The sequence below is a fragment of the Phragmites australis genome, chromosome 20, assembly GCF_958298935.1.
Source record: "Phragmites australis chromosome 20, lpPhrAust1.1, whole genome shotgun sequence".
Classification (NCBI taxonomy): Eukaryota; Viridiplantae; Streptophyta; class Magnoliopsida; order Poales; family Poaceae; genus Phragmites; species Phragmites australis.
In genome coordinates, this window is record NC_084940.1 from 6,951,975 (window position 1) to 6,973,246 (window position 21,272).

Here is a 21,272-nt window from a genome sequence, read left to right on the forward strand (position 1 = left end):
GAGACCTTGACCAAGATGATGGCTGATATGCAGAAGGCCATGCAAACACAATTCAACAACTTCTTGCAGTAGATGGCTGCCATGTCCGGTTATGATCCTATAATTATTACGGGATAGGGGATAAATCACTGTCGGGAGGATAGTTGGATGACGTTGGCTGTTAGGGGAATGATTATACCATAAATTGAAGAGACTTAGAATATTAGGAATAACTTAGATTAATTATTCCTTGTCGCCCATAGCACCGTTCCTCTGAACTTCTCCTGTTGGTTGCATTTGTTACATAGTTCTGGATTTCTGATTTCTGGTATCAGTGGTACAAGAGAACGGTAGCCCGCAAGTCTTTATTGCAGGTTGTACATAGTAGTAATTTCCTTTCTATTATTTTGCGTTTAGAGTAGCTGACTTACAACTAGCTATGACTGGCAACGTCTTTTGCATACATGGAGACGCTGGTGCAGGAAACCAAGCAAAAGCCTTCAAGCGCAGCATGCCCTTCCATGGCCGTAGATGAACCTGGCATCATCCTCCGTGTACACATGGGTCTCATTCAACAGCCTGCATGTTCATTCCAGAATGCAATCGAGTTAGAGTACTACTTTGCATGTTGATGGTACACTGTCATAGACAATTAAGTGTCTGATTGACCGAACAAAAGTATGCTACTTACGACTGATGGACGCTTTTGTTCAGTGTGGTAGAGGAAATGAGGGATTCCCCACTCAGGTAGACAAGCTCTCCTTCTATCCTGTCATTGATTCTTTCATTGATCTGCTGGGCAGTGAGATCGAATGGATGATCCGAGGCCTGAAATGCGAATCGCAAGCATCACATCATCAAGTCACACTGAATGAAGATGGCATGTCGAACGAAACAGCGCACAATAGATTCACGACAGTGCAAGTACCATAACCCAGCCCCAGGTGTCTGCAAAGGATGGAACATGAGCAGTGTAAGCTTGAACATCTGCGGCACAAGTAATTGGCAAACGGTTACAGGTTTAGACAGAAGATGGCATATGGTCCTATACTGTTATCATCAGCAAACAATAGGTGCTGAAGAAACTAGACAGATGATTAACAGCACTCACATTTGAAGACATGCCTAAGAGTGTTGTAAATCGATGAGAAGACCTCCTTGTGAGTAAGAACACCGGCAGGACCGGCCTATAGATCGCGCACAATGATCAACAATGTTGCATCAGATTGATCTGTTGAAATCGATGTTATATCTCAAAAAGGTAGTTTTTATTCACATACCTGGGTGACGAAGACGCCGTGGTCGTTAAGCTTGGGCTTGACGATATGCTCATAGAACGACTTGGTGTACAGCTGATAACAGGGGCCTCCCTCCACGGGATCGGCCAGGTCTCCTACTACCACGTCGAACTTCTCCCTGCTCTTCTCCAACTCAGCCCTGCATGCATACACACAGATGAGTTCAGAACACTTATAGTCACTGCAGTGAGCACGGGTAAAACGAGATCTGCTTGCTCTGCAAATGAGTCCTGCTACTTCAAGCTCTGTAAAGTTTCTTTCAAGAAATGGTTCGTGAAATTAGTGTTTTTTTAGACCTGTGAGATTTAGTTCATGAGGTTTTCTCCAGTACACCAAGTCTGTAACATTGCATAGTAGCATGATGATTCTATATTTTGTTTGGGCCCAATTGTAAGTGACATTTGAAGCCTGTTCAGAATGCTGTGTCATTCTATTGCCTTTTCCCTGAAAAGAGATTTGCTGGCTGTATGACACTGATGTACTTGCCGGTCAAAAGGACAAACCAAAAGAGTTCTTCTCCAACCTATTCATGCATAGTGGATAATGTGGGGCCCAATGTCTGCTCAGTAGGATTCCTGTGGGCCCATATCTGCAGACACTCAGCACTAATACATGCACCTTGTGATCTCTGATAGCGAATCCTAGTACACTTCTTAGTTCTTGAAGTTGTTTGTTACTACTCCAACTGACCAACTTTTGAACTTTGTGTGCTACCAGAGCAACAACAAAAAAAAAAAAAACTTATGCAGAACTAAGTCCTTCGATTGGACGAATTAGTTTTGAAATCCTAGAGGCAAGGAAACATAGATTAAGAAGGATGGTATCTCTTAGATAAGCAATTAACCAAGTGGAAACGAAAAGCAAGATATATACCTGGCGTCATTGATGATGAGACAGAGCTTGTCACTGTCAAACGCCTCGCGGTTCACCGTCAGGTACGTTCGGCAGAAGTCCACAACCTCCTGCTCATGCATACGCGCATGCAGATATGAGGTAGTGGTAAAATAAAGGTTTTCTTACAAGAAAAAAGGATGCATATTGTTGTGCTGTTATGCGCTGAAAACTACAGTTTGGATCTCCGTGAAACCAACCTTTTTTTTCAGTGGTTAAAGCTCAGATATGTCATAAGTTTACTCCTAACACAGTATACAACAAGAAATGTTAATGGGGCCTGTGATTTGGCCGCGAGTTGTGGCATGCGTATGTACCTGGTCTATGTCGCACATGACCACCCTTTGAACGGTCTTGTGCCTCAGGACCTCTCTCGCTGCAGAGCCCTCTCCACCTCCCATGATGAACACTGTATTCGGCCTGAAGCCACACAAGGAAAGGATGAGCGCATGATGATCAGTTAATGTGTGCAAACATTGGTGGATAGGAAGAAGAGATCAGTTCCGCAAATAAAACTAAACTCCTCTAAATTTAAAAGTAGCACGATCAGCAATTACTAGCACAGAAATTTTGGTGCTCAATTTAAGTTTTCAGGTGGTGAAAAAATGTAAAAGATTGCTTGACACAATCTCCCTATAAGGATTACGTTTTCTGACTAGTAGGTCCTACTTTGGGTGGAAGAGCAGCGGCGGGTGTATCAAGGACTCGTGGTAGATGAACTCATCCATCTCGGTGCTCTGCATCTTCCCGTCGATTATCAAAGCCTGAAGTGTCGCCAACAATGTTAAGAACACATCAACAGGATCGAATGCACATGCTGCAAGCAACAAACAAAAGAACGAAGAACCGGCAGAAAGACATGAGAGTGATGGACCGATTTGATGCAAACAACTCGCCTTCCCAAAATGCTTGGTGTCAAGGAGCGCGATCTCCTGGTACTTGCTCGCCCCCCGGTGCAGCACGCTGGCGCAGCAAAAAAAATAAAAATAAAAAATAGCAGCGGCTCAGTCATAGTCGCATTACTAGTTTACTACTAGCGCGCGCCTCCTCTTTTCAGGGCAAAGGAATCGAATCCATAGTTGCAATGCGCGCGGCGCGCGTTGTGTGTTCACCTGTTGAGAGCGTAGCAGAGCTTGAGGTCGTCGTCGATCTCCTCCTCGTACCACTTGCACCCAGCCTCGTCGCGCTGCTGCTGCTGCGCCTGCTTCGGCGGCACCGGCAGCTGCAGGTGCTTGGCGCTGTAGCCGTTGCCGACCACCTCGCGGGGCAGAGCCTCGGGCGGCATGGCGCCTACCATGACGGCCGGCGAGAGGCAGGCGAGCTGTGTTCAAGAGCTCGAGACAAATGCAGGACTAGTGGCGGGCGGCTAGATGGAGGAGTCCGCTGGCGGTGCGGTGATCTTATATGGGAGTCTTCGAACGAGCTGGGTGGGGCCCAAAAAGCACATCTCATCATGTCGTGAATGCATGCCATGCATGGAGAGATAATAGAGGGTGTCAATGCCATGATATTAGATTATCTTTAACAGCTATTTAAATTTTTATCCTCAAAAATATTATTACAGATCTCCTATTATTATTACAGTATATCTTATTTTTTCATCTCCAGCAGCTAACATATTTTCTACCTACTACTTTTTTCCTCCCTCCGATCCCACTATCAGCTTATAAACAGTACTGTTGCAGGGTTTTCCTCCTTTTGGCTCCATGCCGGCACTGTGAACAGTGCTACTATACTGTAGCAGTGATGTGATGCACTGTAGCACCGGATAGAGTACTGCTGGAGACCGATTTCCAATATACATCACTTTGCGAGATACTGTAGCATTGGATAGTGAAACTGTTGAAATTGGCCTTACTAAAGGGAGACGCATCTGTACAAATGGAGAGTATGCTTATATATGTATATGCAGTATATGAAAACAATTGATGTGATTGAATGCACCAGATCATCAATCCTAAAATCAGAGGAGAAAAGAACAATCATATGAAATTCTCTTGTTAATCGTGAGAGAAAAAATATCCGAACCAAATGTTTGGTGGGTGATTATAATGGTGCAGATCAGTTAGAGTACCATATATACATATTTTTATAGTGTATGGGGTAAGGTTTCAGTTTCTCTCATAAACGGTTCGGTTTTAGATTTTTTCTAGAAATAATTTTTTGGTGAATCAGAATTAGCTTTACCGATATGCTAACTGCCTAGATTCAGTTTTTTCATAGATAGGATGGTGGTGCAATTGATCATTTTGCCCTTTATTGATATGCTATTTTTTTCCTGCAATAACAACATTACAATAACAACCATTGACATACATATACAATATGAGCGTCATCTTTGATCATTTTTAAGCAATTGTTGCATGCATTTGAATTTAATTGGAATTGATTAAATTAATGACAAGTGAGGTCATGTGAAGAAACTTGAAATTTTGCAATATAACTTAGGGCTGAAGATAATTTTTGAAATTATTCCATTAATTAAGATGAATATTGGTGAATTTTTACTAATTTTTGGGAATCCTTTTTAAAGCTCTAAAAATTCCTGGAAGCTGAAAAAAACAGTGAATTTTAATTTGAATTATGTTCTGGCTTCTTAAGTGCAACCAATTAAAATATGTTGCTTATGGATTATAGAACTAAAAAAACATTGATAGATTTTTCGGAGCTTTTTAGAAGATCTAAACCTATAGAGAAAAAGAGATGTTTTTTTAGGCATCTTGTACATAAGGTTGAATCGGTTGAATCCGTGAGAAATTGCCTCTGGGGCGTTTCGGTTATTCAGCCCGTTTTGGTGAATCGATCCTAGCTGAATCGGTTCCTCTTATGCCGTTTGGCTTACTGCAACACCGATTCAGCACAGAAACATAACTGATTCGGCTATCTAAACGAGCCCTAAGGATTCGAACTAGGCATGCGTCTTATTCATCGCCTTTACTGATTCAAATTCAAATTCATATGGAATGTAAAGAACTTGCAAATACGTGTAGAAAGAAAACAGTAAAGAATATAAGGCTAAGAAACAGAAAATAAAATATCACATTCAGTTTACGAGTTGAGGGAGAAGCTAAAAACTCAAAACAGCACCCGGTGGGCCATTCCGAGCTTTGGTCCCTCCTTCCTTCGAATGGCCAAAAACCTAGTGGAAGCCTCGTTAGGCGAGCTCCCGGATACGCCTGCCGCCTGCATGGTGGGACGCATAATTGAAGCCGTGGGTCGAGTGCTCCATGCGAAGCAAGCCACAGCCAACAGCAGACGCGCGGCACCTGCTGCTCCTATGCACGCCACCAGCAGCGCTCGCCGCGGCACGCAGCGCGGGCGGAGTGGAGCTGCAGCCGAGGCCCGACGCTGCCGATCGATCGATCGAGCGCACGCGGGGCATGGAAGAAAGAGTTCCGGACTTTTGCACCACCTGCGGCAACCCGGCCGGACAGTACGGCACCGGAGTGAATGTAAATTTTATGAGATCTGTTTTTATAGAAAAATCTATTTCTATGTATGTTACGTATCTTTTTTTACTCTCAGTTATATATTCTAGCTAATAGATAAAAATTGATAATATAGATCATAATCTCATAATTTTTTTATAAAGTATCTCGTAGAATTTCCAAACCACTGAAGTCCCGTGAGCCATGTCGTGGTCTCGTGGAGCGCCCACCCACAAGCCACGACGCAACTACCCTGCTCCTCGCCCGCCCCGCGTGATCCTTTTGGAAGTTCCCACGATGGCGGCGGCGCACTTCTGACCCCCGGCGAATCGGCCGGGTTTTCACCGTGGCCGAGTTTGGCGATTCTGCGGTAGAAGTAGTAGCACAAGTGTCCAACGTTGGTGCGGAGTACAAGTGTGACCCAACGATTGTTTATGGCGCACTTGGTAGAATGGGCAGATGGTCCCATGGTGGTGGTGTACCGGGACCGGTTTTGGCGTGCGAAAAGGGGGCGCAGTACATGCTGTTATCCTGAAATCCTGATCCATGATTCGACCGGGTGGTCACTAGCTGCAAGTGCCTGCAGGTTCCAACTGAAGTCACCCACACATTGACAATTTCTATTGCTCCAGGTCGCAGGAACATTGTGCGCCCAGAACGATCGGCATCGATCAGAGCTGGCCTGGAATTGGAAGCTGCTTGACGAAGTGCTTTGTCCTGACAAAGCAGGAAAACATGACAGGAGCACAATCCATCTTACCGAAACTTCTTGCTCGGATTTAGTAGTCTCTACTTAGTCAACGGTATAAAACATGAGTCGTTCTAGTGTTATCTTTTCTCCTATTCTTCCCTCATCAAATGAATAATTATAAAGTTCAAATAATTTATCTATTTTTATCATTTACGCTTATTCTCGGCTATAGATATAAGACTCATTTTACTAATAAAAATAATAAAGAAATTATAAAAAAATTAACAAATAATCTCTTTTTTTTTCAAATTCCATATGAATCAAAATACGGTATCGCTCCTACGTATTCGTTTGGTAATATTTCCATAATGTATCTAGTATATCTCCATATTTTATTTGTGAATGTTAACATGTTTAATATTTATGTTTTTGTGGTAACGCACTCGCACTCAGCTAGCTAGTATTTACTTATATACATGACGCACCAAAATACGAATCGATCCACTGTTTTTTATATATTTTGTACTCGTGTTATTGCTATGTGGTGATGCTGCAGCAAGTGAGGTTCCGAGGTCTACAAGCAGTCAAGCACTGATCGCCGGACCATTTCGCTGAGCTGGGTTTGCCACTTCGCCTGCCGGTTGAGGGATTTTCTTTACACGTTTGAACGCTTGAATTTTGAGGTGATCCGTGATGGGTATGCGCGAAAGCTCTAGGTGCGGCCATCATCGAGTACGGACCAAAAATTACCCGACCACCTCGATCGTGGTCACGTTAATTTGTTCCATGCAAATCCTTCGAGACGCGTGCGCGAATTTAGTGGACGAACAAACTAATCGAGCACTCTGACGTGGATGCAAGGATACACAGTACACTCCTATACGGGAGCCTTTTGGACCATGGAAGCCATGGTGCTTGCGTGCTTTTGGTGTCGTCGTGCCGCGAGCCTGCAGCAGCATGGGGTACATGATGGTTGGTCTACCTTTTTACGTGAAAGGAAATTATACGAGGCTCGATCTCATAGGAATTTTTTTTATTTATGTCATGTATTTTCTTCTTCTTTTAGGTACACGTGTCAGCCGTTAAATAAAAAAAAAGATATAGATCAAAATTTCATAGAAATTTTTGATAAAAAATCTTATAAAATTACCTTTATCCTTCTACTGTACTAGCATATCAGCACCCGCGCAGCTACGATACAAGACCACTTTGTGTGTAGGTAGACTCGAGGGTTCAGGCACCTCTACTCATGCATACACGCCTCGTCGAAAATGCGTAATTAGGGTGTCGAAAAGATGGGCAATGATCCTGTCGACATGTTGGAGGGCGCTGGCGAGCCGCGAGGGCACGCACGGCGCGCTAACACGCAGCATCATTTGCCGTGCCACCGGAGGAGGTATCATGCGTATTTCCTCGATCCTTGTGGGTGGTTGTGGGGGACTACTGGGTGACTGCATCAACCTAGTGGGGGTGTTCATGGATCGAGACCAGAGCTAGGCTAAGATTTTCCGGCCCGCCGGATCGGTCAATCCACCGAGTGCTCGTCTCGGCTCGAAATGCTACTGTCACAGCGTTTGCTGAGAGGAGCGCATCCTTGGAGGGAAAAAAGGGCACACGGGCTGACGAGGCGTTACGATCGCTGAAAATCTATTTAGCAAGTGGAACTTAGTGCCGACAGATTTGTCAAATGGAGTAAAGATGGAGCACGACAGGACGAGTACTTCATCAATTTTGATTAAGATTTTCTTATAAAATATATCATTTATACTACAAAACCTATTAGTGTGAAATTATTTAAATTATGAATCTAGTTATATAATTTTTATATACTAGATATTTTTATAATTTTACTAAATATTAGTCAAAGTACATACAATTTTTTTTTTCAAAAAGTAATACGTCTACTACTTCTGAATGGAGTGAGTACTAGATACGCTAAGCTGATCAGCTGCATCATGATCGCGTGCCGCCGTCTACTATCTCTTGTACATGCTGCTCGCAACCAATTTCTCTGATGTAAGTTGTTGTATTTTCTTGAAAATTTTAATGGGCTCATTTTGTTTCTGTCCGTCGGGCCTTCCTCTTCTATTTGGGCCGAGCCCCTTGGCTGACCAGCTATCGGAGATGCCTAGGTCTTCTTTTGCTCGGGGCATTCCTGGGAGAGCTGGGCGTGATGGAAGGGGGCTAGCGGTTGCTGAGCTTTGGCGGAGGACGGCGCAACTGCCTCCGCTTCCTTCGGGAATGGGGGCTAGAGGGCGCCTGGTCACGGCTGCTATTTGGGGGCGCCGACCTCCTCTGCTCAAGATGAGTTTTTCCCCATATACTTCTGCTCTTCTTCACTGGTTTCTTCGGTGGTTCTGGGAATCATCTGCTAGTCCATCCGTGCGGGGCTTGGGCTGTGATTTGATTCAGGAAGGAATCTGTGAGGGAGTTCTTTGTTTGGAGCTTTTGGTGCTGCGATTGTCTAGGCTCGCCTGCACGCGTCGTCAGCGGTGCGGTGAGGATTTGTACCTCCGTCTTCCACATCGGCGTCAACGACGACGAATTGGATTTCTGGGGCAGCGGCTTCCTCGCCGTGCTTATCCTCTGTGACTAATTCACTTGCATCACTCTCTCTGTGAGTTTCCCTCTCTGATCTGAACTGTAGAATGCTCTTATACCATGCTCTGTGATGATCCAATTTAATGAGATTAAATTAGAATGTTGAGTACAATAGATGTATTCTTGATGCTCTGTTTGGTTTAGGCAGTGACCTGATTTTGAACTTGTACGGCAAGATCACTATCAGTCTTTTGGATCTAGCATTATTCTTTTGCTGTCACTGTCTGGAGCACTATACTTGGGCAGGAACATTATGCTGTGATCTGTTTGTGCTATGAGATTTGATGACCTGCTTTAGACCGCAGCATGCCATGGGAACGTTTCTGTCTCTGAGATGTTTCAGTCATCTTTGGATTGTGCTGTTGATAGACATTTTGGTTCATCTGCTATGTATTCATCTGTTTATACAGGTGCTGTTCTTTTGCCCAAGTGTATGCCATTTTCAGAGCTCACTAGATCAAGAATGCTATCTAGGTGTGATCTCATATTCTAATTTAATTGATGATATGTTAATTAGATCAGTTATGGTACAAATCTTTGAAGGTTTGAGGCCAACTGATATTAGTGATCTGAGAGCCACCTTAATAAAGCATGATATTCAGTTCAGATTCAGATACATATTGTTTATGTTCTGTTATTACATTTTGACAGTCATTGTTTCTATATTCATATATTTGTTTTATAGTTCCTTCTACTCATATTATATGTCTTCTGAAATATGTATATATATGCTCTTATATCGTAAATACTACAACATAAGTCACCGGTGACATCATTACTAACACATAAAAAATCCCTTAAGGAACAGTCTACAATTAACACTGAATAAGTACCTATTCTACCATATGCTATCTATTATGAAAATAACATATCCCAGATAACTTATTTAGTAGTAAATAATATAATCTCCCATCTTTTAATGGGTCTCACATGTCAACGGCATCGGTGCCGTTAGTTAGAGGATCTCTCCGCGCCACGGTCACCTAACACCAAATTATCGTTGGGCCGAGGTAACAGACCCTCAATGGGTGGAGGGCCTGACTCAATAGCTCTGAAATTCCAGCCCACTGCTCAGTCTCGTACTGTAATAAGGTCGTCGTTCTCTTGCTGTCTCGGCCCGGCAGCCCACGACGATCCGTACCCCTCGCCCCCTGTCGCCGGCGCCGCCGTTATGTGCCCGCCGTCAAGTGGTAATCTACTCTCACCTCTCCCTTTTCCCGCACCCTGCACTGCACCCCGGCGAACCTGCTGCCCTCGCCCGTCGCCGGCGCCCCATCGAGTCGCCGCCATGCCCGCCGTCAAGTGGTGAGCTACGCGCCTCTCCCTTCTCCGCTCTGTCAGCTGGTCTCTGCCTCACCCCGCGGTTTCGGCGGCGCAGGCTGATGCACTGGCACCCGAACCCCGGCGCGACGCTCAACAGCCAGATCCTCGCGGAGGCGTGCGCCTGCGCGGAGTCCCTCGGCGGGGCCAAGGACGGGCGCTGGAAGACTTCCATCTTCTTCTACCGCCCCACGACCCGCGACGGCGCGGGGGCCGCGGGGCAGCAGCAGCAGCAGCAGCACCCCGACGTGCCCCGGGAGCTCCTCGGCGTCGCGCTCCACGAGCGCCCGGGCCTTTACTTCTCCATCGTCCGCGCCCAGCGCCTCATCCTACAAGCCGACGCCGCGTTCCCCCAGGTCATGGAGAAGCTTCAGTCCTACAAGGCCCGCGTCGCCCTCAACTTCGAGGTCACGTTATTTCCCCTCTCGCCCTTCTGGTTTCAACCTTGACACCCAAATTTAGGGATTTGCGCTTAGAAATTTGTGTTTTGGTATAATTCAAGCGATATCGTGCAAATGTGCTTCATACCGAACTGGATTTAATAATCAAGCTCTAGTCTAATTGCACTCATTTTGTCATTGCTTCTACTAAGTGAAACTAATTCGTGTTTCCTGTTTAAATTGGAATCGATCTTATGTTCGATTAAAATTTCAAATTTCCTGGCTGAGATTTTCTAATAGAATTAGGAAAGCCACCACAGGGGGTTGAGCGAAACAGAATAATTAACATGGGTAATTGGGGCAAGCTGCTAGTGGCACAGATGAATCGGGACAGGCTAAACTAACCGAGATAGTATTTACAATATCTTAAAGCATCTTGAAATTAAAATGTTGGGTTATGAAAGGTGTATATTATGCTATTTCCAGATTCTCCCTATTTGCTGTTTTGATTTTTAATTTCAGAAAATGGTACGTCCTTCTAGACAATAACCAGTAACCACTAGTAAGTAGTGGCCAATGAAAATACTAGAGTTGATCATTAAACTTCATATGTGTTTACTTTCTGTTTTCCTATGTTAACACATTTACTTTTCCTAGGCATCTAGCTATAATTTTTTCTTCTCTTTAAATCCAGACTGTGCTTAATGCCTTAATCTCGTATGCAATTTCATAGTCTCGTATACAATTTCAATTGTTTCATATAGTTTAATAGGACTTTCCATCTTCAGGGGTTTCAATATCAACTCGGTGATTTCTGCCTGAGGATAGGAAAATGTGTTCCTAATAATTCTGAAGCACTGAGAGGAATCATGATGGAGGTATCATTCTCTTTCGTTGTCTTTAATCTCTCTTGTACTGATGTGAGCCCTGCTAGCCTTCTTCCCGTGACTGAATATTTACCTTTTCTTACTAAACATGAAAATCAAACCAAATGCAATGAAGTAACAATGTAAGATTTAGATTTGGTAAAATACTATTCTGAAGTATGCAAGGTTAAACCACTACTCCTATGGAGCACCCTGTACCGATAATTAGTACTACCCTATGACTTGGTTCTTTTTTTATTTATTTCTGAGGTAGAGTTTCTTATTAATTGAAGCACTCACTGCTTATTTTGAGCTTGATAAACTGATTATGTTCTGACGTAGTCTTTGCTTAATTGAAAACTTGTGAGCTCACTGCTCACTTGCTTCACTACTATGACTGCAGTTTGAAAGTGCACATTCACAGCTTCAGACTATTAAGTTGTGCGATATCCTCTCTGTCAACAGTAGAAAAATTTGGAGCGAAAAAATAATAGTAAGAACTCCGCGAGTAGAAAGTTCATCATGTTATTTGGGCTTGTGCACTACCATGCGAACATTATAAAATGGTCGCATATTTTCTCTATGTAATTGTTAGGGTAAATATCCGCCGAGAGGATAGCCGGGCGACATTGGCTGCTAGGGGAGGGATTAGATCATAGATTGGGGAGACTTAGAAGAAGGGATTGGGAACTAGATTGATTTCTTTTTGCTTATTAGAAAGGGTGGTATGCGTGTGCCTTATATAGCCCTACAAAGACCTCATTAAAATCCAACTCTAATTTATCTCTAACTCCTATATGATTTAAACTACTAACTTATCTTTAAGTGCTATCTAATCTTTCCAAATAACAAACTAGAAGATAAAGCGGACGTCGAGTCGGGGCCCTACGGGTTTCAGACCCGATGGGGGTGGGAGCAGGTGTTGGAAATCACCTTTCGGAGCTATCGGGTCAGGGCCCTGACCCGAGTCGAGTCCAGCGCCGAGACAGAATTTTGCACCCGCAGGCCCCGAATTACGGCCCAACCTGCCCCTCCCCAGCATCATGGCCCAACATGCCCCTCACGGTCTAACTTGCCCCACAACACCATAGCAGCACAGCCCAACCTGCGCCAGCCGGTAGCCGTGCTGACGAGCCCCACCTTGCCTGCGCCCTCCGCTGCCTCGCTCGTGCCCCTCTCTGTCACCGCCACCGCCGCCCTCTTGCTTTGCAGTACGCTATCGGGTCCCCGCTGGGTCAAGGCCGGGAGGCGTTTTGCACCTAGTAATCATTTCGGGGCTGGGTCGGGTTTGAGGTCTCAGGTCGGGTGCGTTCTCGCTCCACCTGACCCCGAACCGACCTGTTGCCACCCCTAGATATTGGTTGCTAGAGGAGGGATTAGATCGTAGATTGGGGAGATAAAGTATTTGGGGAGACTGAGAAAAAGAAGATTGAGAATTAGATTGATTTCTTTTTGCTTGATTACAAAGGGTGGTAGCCGTGTGACTTACATAGGTCTACAAAGACCTCATTAACAGTAATTATTATAGCGTGTGAACAGTAATCCCTGCACATAACAGTAATTGTTTAAATTCATAATATGGAGGAAACAGAACATTTGATGGATTTTCCTGAATTAAACTGCCTGCAATCATTCTATTTGTCAACACCTTTTGCTTCTGTTGCTCAATTTTTCCAGCAAGTTGGTACTAATTTTCTCTTACTCTCTATGCAGGTAGAGTATTATCCCCTATCTTCCATTGAAAAATCCAGGGCAATCATGGAAGACTTCTTTGACATATGGCAGGAAACAGTTGCGAAGAAGTCGTTAGCTGGTCATTTCATTCATGTAGAATCTTACTTTTCAGATTATGGTCTTTCAGATCAATATTCTTTCCAGCACACTGCTGTTCAGTATGCAACTTGCTTGCAGCAACTCATGGCTGCAGTAAGGGGCTAGATCTAAAGACTAAACGTTTGGCAACATCACCCTTTTTAACCTTTTCAGTTGGCTGGAAATGTATTTTGTAATGAGATGGAAATGGTTTCTAGTTTCATTTTCTTCCATTTAAGTTTTGCCTTGATTCACCTGTGAGGAATTTGGCAAGTTGCGGCCACCACATTCTGAATAAGACCTGAATATGTTTCCATGAATTCCAGTTGCCAATATACATGGGTTGTCGCTGTTGAGGTATAAATTGCAAAGTGAACAATTGATGTCGCAAAGATCCAAAGTGAACAATTGATCCAGTCATCTGGGGAGACAGCGTTTGCTTGGTCGCCGGAGCTCAAACCCACGCTAGCAAAAATAAGTCATACAGGCGTTTGTCAAATCCCGTAAATTGCGGGGTTTTTTTTTTTTTTTTTGCGATTTTTGTGATATTCAGGGTTAGCGATTTTCCCCAATTTATTCATCACTTGGTGTCACTGTTTCAAAATATTTTTTTTTTTTGATCGAGGCAATTAAGAGTTTAACTTGTGAAAGACGTTAAATACTTAATAGAGATATGCATGATCATTTCCCTTCAACCTTTGCAAAAAAAAATTCGATGGCTCAACTTTTTTCAAACTTGCACACTTTTTCTATGTGCACGAGGGGCTGGAACCAAATTGAACCTTGAGGTGGAAAAGTTCTGGGATCTATCTAAATGGATCAAATGCTTACCGTGTAAAGTCAGATCACATTCACCCTTACAAAAATGAAATTAATCTTTCATTATTTACAATTCATATCTGGGCGTCACCTACAGCATGGACTTTCTGGAGAGGGTGCACCACCACCCACACGTTGTTTCCACCGCCGTCTACCATAGAGATCGCCTCCTTCGGCTATCTTTACACCAAGATATTATACAAGAATTATTTTTATTCTCTCATAAATCGATCGTCATCTTGATTCTTTTCATAGCGTTGCTACAGATGGCTAACTCTAAACGATACGGCTTCCTCCATTCTCATATCCAAGTACTCGCTATTCTCTTATCTTTTGAAATTACATGATTATATTGTGAATATCGTGTATACAAATCTCTTTTTTTATGATATATTTTTTTATTGTTATATCCTAAATTGATTTCATATGTGTAAAATACGTGTACAATGTGTAAAATACGTGTACAATTACTAATTTTAGTAGTATTACGTGAGCCCTTTTGGAGCGTTAGGATTTGTGCAAGAATTTTGTAGAATTTGAATCCTATAGGATTTTTTTTTCTATTAAACCGGAATTCTCTCACAAAGAAAGAACAAAAAAGAAGCAAACCATAATATTCGCTTGTAGAATTAGAAATTAACACAATAATATGAAAAGGTATATTATTTGAGATGACAAGGGGGTGATCTATGATACTCATCTTCTGATGCCAAATTAATGCAAATTAGTCGGATATGGATCTTATAGCTGTTACAGTTGCATAACAAGTTCAAACTGTATTCTCAAGTATATGAACTAAGGACCTATATAACACACTCACTATTTGTAACTACATTTCATAAGCATAGACGTTGGAGCTGTATATAGCATCGTATTTTCAAATCAGTTGCGCAATTGCGCTGGCAATTCAGCTAGTTACAATTACAACAGATGTTGTGGAAACATACTACAAAATCCTCATCATAATCACCTCCGGTGTATATACCTTTTATGTACCGATAGCAGCACATGTGATGGGCCTAACTTTTCACATGCTCTGGTTGTGTGAAAATTGATTAACAGCTGCCATGAGCTTCACAGAACATCCGCTGTTCTTCGTGCAGTGAACTCCGGTGAGGGCTGAACCTGAAAATAAATGTCCCCAGTGCCCTGTGTCTCAACTGTCATCAGAAGAAACTCAGTATCATGACTCAACAGCTGTGCATGTCACATCTGGCAGGCAGCAGAGACCTATATTTTCTGACTTACGAGGCACAGCTGGGAAAGAATCATCAGCACTACTACATCTTCATTCCTCGCTATGTTTCTCACATATACAGCCAGGCAAGGGATTTGCAAAGAAAAACTCTTCTAGCTTGGGGAATTCTCCAGGTTCCCTAAAATATGGAGCACCTATTCGATCTTTGTGTAATCTTTTCACTTCTGAGCTGAAAATCTCCCAAGGCACCCTTCCTTCATCAAATTTATCCACAAGATTCACAAAACTCATCCTGGAGGATGAAGAATCAGATATTCAGAAAAAAAGGGAACTCAGAACAAATACTATTTGGAAAGATTGCATGGCCACTTCTCGACAACTTATATGACTAGGCTATAGGGTCATTGGGAGTAAAATGGAATTAAACGTAGCATATTGCACTTCTAACAGGAAAAGATGTTACCTGTCTGGGTTAATAGTCTTCCTGAAGTTCTCGAAACGTCGATGGCCTTGTACGGCTTTTGCCATATTTCCATCATAAGTGTAAATAAAGACATTACTCTGGAGAGCTACAATATAGTCAAGACCAGCAAGCATATTCTGATGGTTTTTGAAGGGCGCAAGTTCCTCTTCTGTTGCCAGTGTAGAATGAGAATAAATATTGGGAAAATCATCCATTAGTGCCTTCATGCTTCCATTGCCAAAAGCTTCACCAGCAACCAAGTAAATTCTGGTGCTTCGTGTGTAACCCAATCCTTTGAGTAAAAGTGAAGTTTCCCTTGGAGTCAAAGGACAACCACCCAAACTTCTTCTCTCAGTTCCATTGATTTCTTTCTCTTTCCAGTGACTGACCTCATAACGCATTTTAGACAATTCCTCCTCTTCTTCTGATGTCAAGCTATGGCTACAACCAGTAAAAGCTAGCATGTCCTTCTCATACCTGCAGAACATGAAAATTTACACGCATTAATAGAATGAGCAAAGCCTGAAACATATCATTTAATATTATCTCAGCTTACTTTTGTGCATGTGAATACTACAATATGTAATACATGATTTCTCTTCTTAATGTGCTAGAAGGTGCAGCTAGAAAGAGTTCAGTAATAATATGTATTTAGTATGGTTATTTAAGGTTCAAGTGAAAATTCTGCTTCACTAGAACCACTACATAGCTTTTTTTTTTTGGAATTTGGCACCATGGTTCAGTAGCATTATTTGGTGCTGTAGTTCCAAGAACTTACGGCTAAAATTTCACGACAAATTTTGGTAATGATAATGACTGATGCAATCCAAAATTTCCTGAGAAGATGGTTTCATGAAATATCTGTCAAGTAGCGGCCCTATTTAAGATCATTCACCATACACTCACATAGGCACTCTACTTAATCAATAAAACATCATTACAATAAGACCCACAGCATTTGCAGGTTCAAAAGCTCACTTATCTTTTCTTTAAGGAGACACAACATAATAATTCCATTTGTGCTAGCTTTGATATAACAAAATGATTTATGTAATCTGTTGATACAATGCAAGCTTTACCATCTGATATTTTGGAGATAGACAAACTAAGATTTCAATCTTCCTGTGTTGAAAATAATTAAACTACAACTACAAGAAAAATAGTCTTAATTACGAAAAACACTTACTGAACCTATTAGGCACAGAGAACAACAGTAAAAATTGCAAACAGAAGCATCCTGAGATAAAGGTAGGAGCATAGAACTTGCCTTAGATGGAGAGCAAGATATGGGCTTCCATCCTGACGCATCCTCGAAACTAAGGTAGTACCAAGATCTTCAATTGTATGAGAATACTTCAAAGATCTATAGTTAACCCTGCATCTTAATTTCTGAATATAACTAGGAAGGCCATTGTTCGCTAGGCGAGAATCTGTATGAGTAAAGTAAATGACTTTGTGTTTCTTCAAAAGTGGGAGGATTTCATCTCTGTAATAGTTCACCTGCCCAGAATAAAATACAGAGTGAGTGCTTTCATCACATCCCAATGTAAACTATGCACAGTTATCTAGTTTCAACCTTCGACCAAGATATCGGAGCTTTAGCCAAAGGCTCAATGTGACTGTATTCAGGGGGTAGCGTTTCAACAATATCAATGTCTTCTTTCAGTGACTCAATGAAGTGCCTCCAGTTGAAAAGGTCCATAAATTCACTAATGAATCGAGGAAAGGTGAATGAATTTAATGTCTGCATTGATTGATGAGCCTATAGTGGATTAGGGATAAAAACTAAAAGGATGAGGTTGAAGAGCTCAACCTGTCATCCGCCCAGTAGGATGTATGATCAAGTGAAGGTAGAACCAGCGTTGCCTTCAGGATCTTAGCAACAGCAACCATATCGCATATCTGCAATGTAGAGAACAGCGCCATCAGATATCACCCATTGAATACAAATGGCACACTAAAACTAATATATAGAATAGTAATCACACCCCAAATCTCATTTGATTCAAACCTCCATTTGCATTTATGAGAATGTAACCGTTCGTGTGAGAATCTTGCTCTACAAAATTAAGAACAAGAGGCACATCATGTTAGCAAAGGTAAGAAAGACCAGATATATTAGTGCCATACAAACCAACTTACTTTTATGAGAGTTTGAAACAATGCATTGTCTGAACTGTGTACTGCTTGGCTGAGACCAGACATCAGAGGCCTACATGAAGCACCAACCAAAAAAATGTTACTTTCCATAAATCGATTGTCAACCAACAGACAGGTCTAGGCAGGGATATACTACTAGCCTCAGCCACACTGTCTTCTCTTCCACCAATGCTAGATTCCACTGTCCTCAACATCCTGTCACTCTCTTTTCCTCCCATGATTCCAAAATGATGATCAACTTGATGCCCTCTATCACTGGAGAAGGAGACAGAGAGATCCTAGAAACATGTACAAATGCACTCAATTTACATTATAATAATGAAACTTCGGTTTCCTAAATGTATTATCTAGACCATACAATAATTTGGGATTAAATATAGTTATGTCCAGGCTATATACTTCTTAAAATGTTGAAACAATCAAATAAGCTTGTAATATACATATCATGATTGAAAAGAATAAACTGTGGTTATGCCCGTACAATCTACGATGTATAATTTTAGCAATAGTAAAGGTAATATATATCAGAAAATCAGACATTAATCATATCAAATTATTCTGTCTAGAAAAATCATGTATTGACTAATTGGTTCACTAAATAGCAAGATAAGGCACTGCTCCGGTTAATGGTGACAAGTAACAAGAAGGTAAGCGCTTGCCATGGTCACTAAGGAGATGATTATCACCGTCTAAACCCTAACAATCAGGTCACAGATTAATTGTATTAGCTACCATATGCATACCTAGGGCATGTAAGGATCATGACCAAGGAAACAATGTGTACATGGGACCATGGGGGTATCAAAAAGAAGAGAACGAAAGTGGACAAACAAAATATTCTGCCCTGCGCAACTTGAGTAAACCACAAGATCCTAAACTGTACAGCAACGAACTGCTAACAGCCACAAGCACCAAAACTAGTGTTCTCTTAGTAAGACAACCAGTAAAGGACTCCAGAAAGTGAGGAACTGTCCTAAAACTTGAAATGTCTTCTAATTGATCCCTATCTGAGAAGTTCTATAGAAGGATACAAATAACTCCAACCTAACAGTTCCTCAACCAGACTGTTTTCTCTAGCCCAGTGTCTTCAAGCATCGCAAGAAACTATATTAAACCTGTCCAGCTTGTTGTACTAATGTCTAGTACTATCCAAACAAAAAGGATCAAAATAGAATGCACGTCCCATCAGATCTCTCTTTCGACTCTTGCGGGTCCTACTCCCATCCGCAGTGCGAAACTACAGTTGGAAATTACTAGGATGGCCAAATTGCAATGTTACAATTGGAAATGCCAAGGATCATAAATTATATAGACAGTGACAAATGAATTCTGAAAATCGTGATGATTTCTGTTACTAGACCCCCGAGTTTGGAAGTAACTGCAGAACTAGTAGGCTTGAGACCATCATTTATTGATCATGAGAAGCTCGGATAAAGTTGATACTGAAGAAGAAAAAATTGCCAAATAGCAGCTAAATTTGTAGGAAAATTTCCCGATTTTCATACCTGCAAATCGGCGCCTTTATCGTCGCTAGGGAGCGCGAACCACCCGCCTGCCCAGAACTTGCCGACACCAAGGAGCAAGCAAACGCCGCAGAACGCGAGGAACAGCATGTTCCCGAGGTTCCTCCTCTCCCGGATCCCCAGCCCGAGCCCGACCTCGACAGCGCCGCCGCTGGAGCCCGGCTGCTTGAAGAGCCGGAACCGGAGGTGCTGGTGCTGCTGGTTCTGATGGTGGTGGAGGCCGCCCGGGCCACTACCGGATGGCTCCGCAGACTCGGCGGGCGGGCTCCCGAACCCGTCGCTCCTCGGCGAGCGTGGGGAGCCGATCTGGAGCTCGATCTCGCCGCCCCCGCCGCGCTTGAACGAGTTGGCCCGGCGAGTCATCGAGCCCCCGCCGGCCATGCGGGGGCTGTGCAGGCGCTGGTGGTGGTGCAGATGGTCTGTTCCGCCGCCTGAGGTCCCGACGGCGCCGACGCTGCCGTGCATGGGCTGGTACCCCATGTGGGGAAGCTCCCCCAACCCCCTCCCGAACTGGCGCTAGCTTTCCAGTCCCCACGTGGTCTCCATACTCGTATTGCTACCGCTATTATTACGGCTAAGTTAAGGGATGCGCCATTAATGGAGCTCGGTGGGGAGGAGTGGGGTGTGTCGGGGACGAGACGACGTGAGGCGCGTAGTGGGAACGGAGGGAGGGAGACGCATGGATCGGAAAGGGTCAGACGCGGCGAGGCAATTACGGGCTTGCCATTTGGACGCGTCGGTGCTCGCATGCAGAATTGCAGATCAGTTTCGGTTGGCGGCGTCGTGCGCCGGTGCGTGGTTTGCCGGTTTTGGCAGTGCTCGCGCCGAGGTTTCCATTTCCTTGCCAGCGAAAGGCAGGGACCGGCAGCAACCGCTTGTCCCAACGCCGGAAAAGTTGAGCGTGTTTTTGCTTGGCAAGTGGATTGCACGCAGACTTTGGGGGGACGATCTAGTGGGCGTCACGTGGTTCTCCGTGTTCTTGGATCCGAGCTCGTGATTTGTGACCGATAAAGAATTCGGCGTCACTGCATCCGCGGTCAATGCTTGCTCAATGTGATCTTTTTTATTCTGAAGTCGCCGTTCAAAGTGTCCTTGCCTCTGAAAAGAAATAGAGAGAGACATAATCGCTCGGCGGTACGGCCGCGCGCACGTTCCTGGCTGTGATCTGCTTACCGCGTTAGGCAAAGTCAGAGTTGACTGCAGCCTGCAGCTCTGTGGCCAGCGCGTAGGCCCGCGCAAGCGCAACGGGGTACACTCCCGAGTCCGTCCCGACCGCCCGGCTCGAGAATGGAGCAAGTTGCCGGGAAAATGTGGGCGAGAAGCCACCAAGAACCGAGAGTCGCTGGCCGAACGGCCCAGGATTGAGAACCGAGACACGCCGCGCGTGGAATGCACCCGTCACCACGCGATCACCGATCGGGCGGGGACGGGACACTGGGACAGTGCGAGCGCGACGGCGCTCCGCTTCGGCTTGTTCCTGCCTCTCTGCTCCAACAAGCCCAACAATGTCTAATCGCGCCGATGGACAGCACCGGCCGGCCGGCCCGAGGCTTGCCGCGGATAACGACTTGGTGCCGTGCAAACGCGCGGCATATCGGGCGTGCATAGCTAGGCGGCTATTGGCTAAACCCACGGCACAACCTAGCTCATGTATGTGTAACTGATCGACATGCCAAACCCAGCTGAAGAAAGTTTGGCGCTTTTTTTTCTTTTTAAACGAAAAGGGCAGGAACTCTGTGTTTAATTAAGAAGAGGAGGAGTTTACGATACAAAAGGCAGGCTGAGCCACACCATCAATTTAAGAGAGTCTAGTTACATGAGTTACGCGCATTGACAATGATTG

General features: G+C 43.8%; 3 protein-coding genes across 4 annotated transcripts; 1 reads left to right on the plus strand and 2 right to left on the minus strand.

The window, feature by feature from the left end:
- Positions 1 to 317: 317 nt before the first annotated feature.
- Positions 318 to 3,530, minus strand: LOC133901858 (thermospermine synthase ACAULIS5-like). 2 transcript variants are annotated; one of them, XM_062343393.1, is made up of 10 exons: positions 3,281 to 3,530; positions 3,065 to 3,131; positions 2,838 to 2,932; positions 2,486 to 2,588; positions 2,151 to 2,239; positions 1,260 to 1,416; positions 1,091 to 1,166; positions 908 to 927; positions 671 to 807; positions 318 to 558 (listed from the first exon to the last, which is right to left on the minus strand). In XM_062343393.1, the coding sequence occupies exons 1-10, from the start codon at positions 3,463 to 3,465 to the stop codon at positions 480 to 482; spliced, it is 1,008 nt and encodes a 335-aa protein (XP_062199377.1). In that variant the 5' UTR covers positions 3,466 to 3,530; the 3' UTR covers positions 318 to 479. The 2 variants fall into 2 exon arrangements, with proteins under 2 accessions (XP_062199377.1, XP_062199376.1); XM_062343392.1 differs by having other exon boundaries at positions 908 to 966.
- A 5,399-nt stretch (positions 3,531 to 8,929) lies between these two features.
- LOC133902397 (mediator of RNA polymerase II transcription subunit 20a-like) lies at positions 8,930 to 13,586 on the plus strand. The gene is made up of 4 exons (XM_062343979.1): positions 8,930 to 10,193; positions 10,267 to 10,615; positions 11,377 to 11,466; positions 13,168 to 13,586. The coding sequence occupies exons 1-4, from the start codon at positions 9,913 to 9,915 to the stop codon at positions 13,390 to 13,392; spliced, it is 945 nt and encodes a 314-aa protein (XP_062199963.1). The 5' UTR covers positions 8,930 to 9,912; the 3' UTR covers positions 13,393 to 13,586.
- A 1,182-nt stretch (positions 13,587 to 14,768) lies between these two features.
- On the minus strand, positions 14,769 to 20,176 carry LOC133901732 (O-fucosyltransferase 35-like). The gene is made up of 9 exons (XM_062343190.1): positions 19,412 to 20,176; positions 18,047 to 18,184; positions 17,889 to 17,958; positions 17,735 to 17,805; positions 17,560 to 17,648; positions 17,323 to 17,455; positions 17,014 to 17,246; positions 15,747 to 16,223; positions 14,769 to 15,575 (listed from the first exon to the last, which is right to left on the minus strand). Exons 1-9 carry the CDS (start codon positions 19,907 to 19,909, stop codon positions 15,374 to 15,376), a joined length of 1,911 nt encoding a protein of 636 aa, XP_062199174.1. The 5' UTR covers positions 19,910 to 20,176; the 3' UTR covers positions 14,769 to 15,373.
- Positions 20,177 to 21,272: the final 1,096 nt, after the last annotated feature.